The 5,889-nt window shown below is 29.3% G+C and overlaps 1 protein-coding gene across 1 annotated transcript; it reads left to right on the top strand.

Moving 5' to 3' along the window:
• Positions 1-3,956: 3,956 nt before the first annotated feature.
• Positions 3,957-5,340, top strand: LOC111676587. The gene is made up of 2 exons (XM_023437537.2): positions 3,957-4,257; positions 4,330-5,340. The coding sequence occupies exons 1-2, from the start codon at positions 4,207-4,209 to the stop codon at positions 4,978-4,980; spliced, it is 702 nt and encodes a 233-aa protein (XP_023293305.2). The 5' UTR covers positions 3,957-4,206; the 3' UTR covers positions 4,981-5,340.
• Positions 5,341-5,889: the final 549 nt, after the last annotated feature.

Genomic DNA, 5,889 nt, shown 5'->3' with positions numbered 1-5,889 from the left:
ATTTATGACTTTTAACAAAATGTCATTTTCATAGTTGAAAAATATAGTATTCGCAGGTAAAATACAAAACATGAGAAATTGTAGTCTGGTAGCTTTTTCTTTGGAGAGTTTATGCTTTTTATAAAACGGACGCCGTTGAAAATTAAGTTGCGATTTAGAACTCTGATAATTTGATCTTGTTCACACTGGAAAACTTCTGTTGAGAAACTTTTGATTTTGTGTGTGAGAGAAAGAGATGGTTGATATTTCTTTCTCTCACACAAGAAAATCAAAAGGTTCCCAAAAATTTTTCCTAGTGTGAACCAGGTCTTACCATGGTATAAATATATTAGAAGGTAGTTTCAATTTGCCTTAATGTCAGTCTGATTAACCATCTGACAAGAAAGGCGATTTGAAGTTTATGTATAAAATAAAGCTACCATATTCATGAATATTAATCCCACATTTCATTTTAAATATTCAAACTTAAAATAAAAAACAAATATTTTAATTCAAATAAAAAAAATTTTAACACAACAAAAAAATATTTTTATAAAAATGAGCTGTCTTTTTCCGAAATGCGAAAGCAAGAAACACCATTCAAGCGTTTCAAATATACATTTCTTTAAAATACCTACTATACCGTATATACGCAAAGAATGGCTAAAGGTACGTATGTTAGATTTTTGGTTGAAGTTTATTCGTAATATTTCCATTTGAAAGGTGTGCAATATCGAAGAAGACGATTTGCCAGGTGAACCTTTAGTATGTTCCCTACATTTTTCCAGACAAGATTTAAAAAATAATGAGAAGAATGTTCGCGTCAATAGAAACGCTATTCCAATGTTCCCAAGGTAATTATTATTTTGTGTTTTTTAAACAAATGATTTTTATTTTAGGTCCCTAATTAATCCTTAAAATTAAAAAAGACATATACGATTTAGCCCAGACGAATATTAAACTGGGTCTTTATTAAATCTAAGATGATCTATCTATGTCCGTCCATCTGTCTGTCTGTTGAAAGCACGATATAGTCCGAACAGAAAGAGCTAGGGTAAATATTCTCTATTTGTCCGTCTGTCCGGTTGGCTAGCTGTCCATGTCGCAATATTCAAGATATTTCGATCAAATTTGCACCAAATGTGTTTTTCGACACAGGGACGAAGCCTATTGAACGAAATAGAAAAACTGAACTCAACATTCGTTACTTTTAATGGAAATCAGTTAAACACTAAATTAAATTATATGCACACTTTGCTAAATATTAATAACTCTAAATTAGATGTAAAGATTGTAAAAAGATTTTTCTTAGGCACAACATTTTTCCGAATTCGGCATTTAAATCGTTATTTAAAACAAAATAAATTTATAAATGTAACCAAAAAAATAAAAAAAGTTATAACATAATTAACAACATTTTTTTACTTAATTGATTATAATTATTGAGATAAAGTTAAGTAAGTAAAACATAATAAAAATCATTATTAATTCCACTAAAGCTTAATTACATTTTTGATTTAAAAAGAACGCATTGCAAATAAGATTCAAATTCAACAGCCACTTATATATATCGTTGTACATCATTTATGAATTACACATATGTGTTTAAAAATTTCTCAATGTATTTTACACTTTTTCTTAATATGGCAACGCTCTTTTGAATATTTACACAAATAATAAACTTCAAACATCTCCTTTCTTGTCAACAAATTCATATTGAAACAACCTTCTATATTTTTAAATCATGGGTCTTACTGTATTTCACTCTATTTACACGATGTTTTTTTGCATGTTTGCCCAGACATCTGCTTCCATCTTTGTCGATGATTGAATGTGAGTAAAATAGAAAAGAATGAGGAGTAATGCACGCTAGCGTGTCGAGTTTGTGGGCAAAGGGGGAAAAGAGAAAAAGAAGAAAGAAAGCGAAGTGGCATTGTATACTGAATATAAGGTAGGCTTAAATCACACGTTTGTCAAATTCCATATAATAATGACAAACGTGCAGTTGCTCTCAGTATACCGTGGGAGTAGCAAAACACACACGGATTGTAAGTACCGGTCCACACTGGGAAACTTTTGATTTATCGTGAGAGAGAAATAGAAAGAATATCATTCATTTCCCTCGGAAACTTGTTTTGTTATTCTTCTCTCTCGTACACCAATAAATCAATGTAATTAACTCGTAGTTTCTGAAACAAAAGTTTCTATGTGTGAACATTAAGGAAAAGAGAGTTAAGAAAGAGTTTCTCAATAAAAGTTTTCTAGTGTGGACCAGGAACTACAGCTCCTCAAAGGAGAAAATTTCAAATATATGTTTCTGCGATCGTGAGAGGCGTTCCTGCGAAGTTTTAATTTTTTGCGAATGATGGCGTCGAAGTTTTAATTTTCAGTCAGTTAGACCTAAACTGATTATTTAAAAATTTGAGGGATATTATGTGTAAATTCCACATGTTTATGAAGGCCCTGCAACGGGCGTCCGGGTACTACTATTCTCTAATAAAAAACAACTATCAGAAACAACTTCTATAAATCGACTTTCGAATAATCGAACTTTTGTCGAAAAAAATCGACTATTTTGTTCGTAAAAAGTCGATAACCCGACTATTGTCTGTAAAAGAGTCGAAAAGTCGACTTTGTAAATGAAAGTCGAAAAAAGTCGAAAGGTTGAAAAAGGTCGATAAGTCAAAAAGTCGAAAAAAGTCGGAAAGTCGAAAAAAGTTAAAAAAGGTCGAAAAGTCGTAAAAAGTCGAATAGTCCGAAAAAGTCGAAAACTTGAAAATAATAAAAAAAAGTCAAAAATAGTCTAAAATTTAAAAAAAAATTGGAAAAAAGTCTAAAACTCTAAAATAGTCTGAAAATCTCGAAAAAAGTAAAAAAATAGTCGAAAAAAGTCTAAAAGTCGGAAAATGTCGTAAAACGTCGACTATTTATAAAATACTAATCACCTTATGTAAAAACGATTATTAAGCTAACAATGGTTGTTAAAACCTGTTTTTATAAGGAAAAAGTGTGCAGTAAGCCATTGTTAAATTTAATAACAGTTTTTGCATAAGGCCCTTTAAGTCTAAAAGTCGACTTTTCGACTTTGTAAATAAAAGTCGAAAAAAGTTCAAAAAGGTCGAAAAGTCGAATAGTCGGAAAAAGTCGAAAACTTGAAAATAGTAAAAAAAAGTCAAAAATAGTCTAATATTTGAAAAAAGTGGTCTAAAACTCTAAAATTGTCGGAAAATCTCGAAAAAAAAGTCAAAAAATAGTCGAAAAAAGTCGAGAAGTCGAAAAGTTGGAAAATGTCGAAAAAAGTCGGATAAAGTCGACCATTTATAAAATGCTCAAAGTCTAAAAGTCGACTTTTAATTAAATGAAAATGGTTTAAAAAACGACTTTTCATAAAATGCAAAACGCCGAAAAATCGACTTCTAACTAAATGAAAAAAGTCGAAAAGTCGACTTTTCGTTTCAACTATAGAACTCTAGATAATAGTAACAAAAATATAACTTTGGAAGTATTTTAGCATATTTTTCATAATTTTCCTACATAATTATTAACTTAATTAACAATATTAAAATAAAAAGTATGTATATAAGAGAGGACTAAGAAAATAAACCATATTTGAAACTCGTAAAGGTGGAAGTATTCAACACGCGCTGAGGCGGCAATGCGTTTTACGCTTTTCAAACTTTTTGCGCTTTAAAAGACCTAGTCCACACTGAGAAACTTTTTCTAAATTCTATTCTGAAGTTTTCTTAACCCCTGTCTATACTAGACAAATATTTATCACGGAACTTGACAAAACATCGGCAGAAAAATTGTCAGATTTTTGCTTATGTTAATGCTTAAGGGTAAGAAAATGTTGATTTTATCACAACTCACAGATAATTTTACTGAAATAATGCTATATTTTATAAAAACAATTCAAATTTAATGCAAATTTTGTAAATAAACAATTAGTTCACTGAAACTAGTGTTAAAAATTAATTTTAATTGCACGAAAACAAAATTCTTAACAAATTTTACAATAAAATGACGTTTGTTATCAAGACAACGTTGTCTAAACAATTGTTTAGACATGTTCATGTAAATTGCGATTTCATTGTCTGAGCCGTCTGAAAAGTGTTCATGTAAATTGCGACTTCATTTTAATTCAGCCGTCTAAAAAGTGCTCATGTGAATTGCGACTTTATTTTAATTTCGCGCCTGACCACAACTGATTAAATCTCATTTTAAAAAATGCCACAGGAAGTTCATGTTTTGCAGTGTTTTAGTTGCAAGATATTCCAGGTAAAATATATTTACATATATGTATATAAATAACAATTATCAACAATTAAATTATAAACCATTACTTTTAAGGTTGATATTGTTAAAAAGACCTCAAAGTGGCAGTGTAGAGTTTGTAACATAAAACAAACAGTTAGAAAGGAATATTTTCGAGGTACTGCAAAGGAATGTCGTTGTAAGGTTCAGGAATTAAATATGGCAAAGGGTCAAAAATACAATGAATCAGTAAACAGTATTTTGGATGTTCTGAAAGCAGCAACTGATTGCAGTTCGTTAAATAATAAAGATGTTCTCGATGGCTCAAATAATAACGAGGCTTATGATCAAAATCAAAAATTATCAACAAAAGGCAATTCACATAAAACTGTTAATGATTTTAGTTTCAGGCAAACTAAAAAATATTGTCGCGGTTCTGGAATAGAAAATATTTTTAAAGCCGAGAAACAAAAACATAATGAAGCATTTAACAGGACTTTGGAAGTGCTGGGAACAGAAAATAATAGCAGCCATTCATTACAAAATATTGAAGATAATATCAACTTGTGTCAAACAAGCCATTGCATTGTCAATAAAGAAAGACGCAACTTATCAGTAGAGGATTCTTCATCGACTCTTAGCGGTGATAATAATATGATGTTCGACTTTTCGCAAACCAAAAAATGGACATCTCGCAATATAACTGTCCAAAATGCAAAGAAATCAAAGTGGGATAATTATGTATAAAATAAATTAAAAAAAGAAAAACTAATCCTAAACGTTAATAGATAATCTTTCACGGTTGTAGACGATCAAAAATGTTACCATAATTATTAAATGTGCTTATTTTAAAATTAGTTCAATCATTCTGAATGAAGTTGAACCATGATTTAACCTAATCCCTTCTCGGAACGTACGAGTTAAAAAAATATATTATGCAAAATTGTTTGATGACCATGGAATCTGTGTTAGGATAGGCAGGCTAATTATGATAAAACAAAAATAAAAACCCATGAGCATCCTTTGCAATAGAGAAAGATTTGCTTTTTCATAGTAATTAATTGCAATTAATTGAAAAATAATAAATTAATATATTAATTCTCCGCATCGGCTTTTTGTAATATTGCTTCTGTTTTTTGTTGGAATACCTTTTTTCGATCGTTGTGTAACTGAATGTGTAAACGTAATCGAAATGCAGAATAGGTGTGAATAAATCGCCTTATTAAAGTCTCTGTTTTATAAGTTCAAGAAACTCTCTTCTCCATTTTATTATGAATTCTTTCTCTGTTCCTTCTCAAATATTGTATTCTTTCAGGACTATTTTATCTCATTATTCTCATTTTTATAGGCTTTCTATAATTATATGTTTATTTTAATATAACAAAAAATCTTTATATGTAATTTAATAGTAAAGTTTAAAATAATGCATTTTAATCCTAAGACAGTACAAAATAGAATGAATAATAAAAAGGATAATACAAAAAGAGAACAAAGTAAAATAAGTTAACGATATTCATATTGGAAATATAGAGTTGCCAATAATTATTTATTCCTTTTCCCAACATAAAAATTTAAATTATTTTAAATAAATAAAAAAATTCTCAATGGTTCATGATTGATGACATACATACACAAGTGTATTTATAATTTTTATGT

Source organism: Lucilia cuprina, chromosome 5 (genome assembly GCF_022045245.1).
Source record: "Lucilia cuprina isolate Lc7/37 chromosome 5, ASM2204524v1, whole genome shotgun sequence".
Taxonomy (NCBI): Eukaryota; Metazoa; Arthropoda; class Insecta; order Diptera; family Calliphoridae; genus Lucilia; species Lucilia cuprina.
Note: the sequence above shows the minus strand (reverse complement) of the source record. Positions and strands in the feature narration are given on the sequence as shown.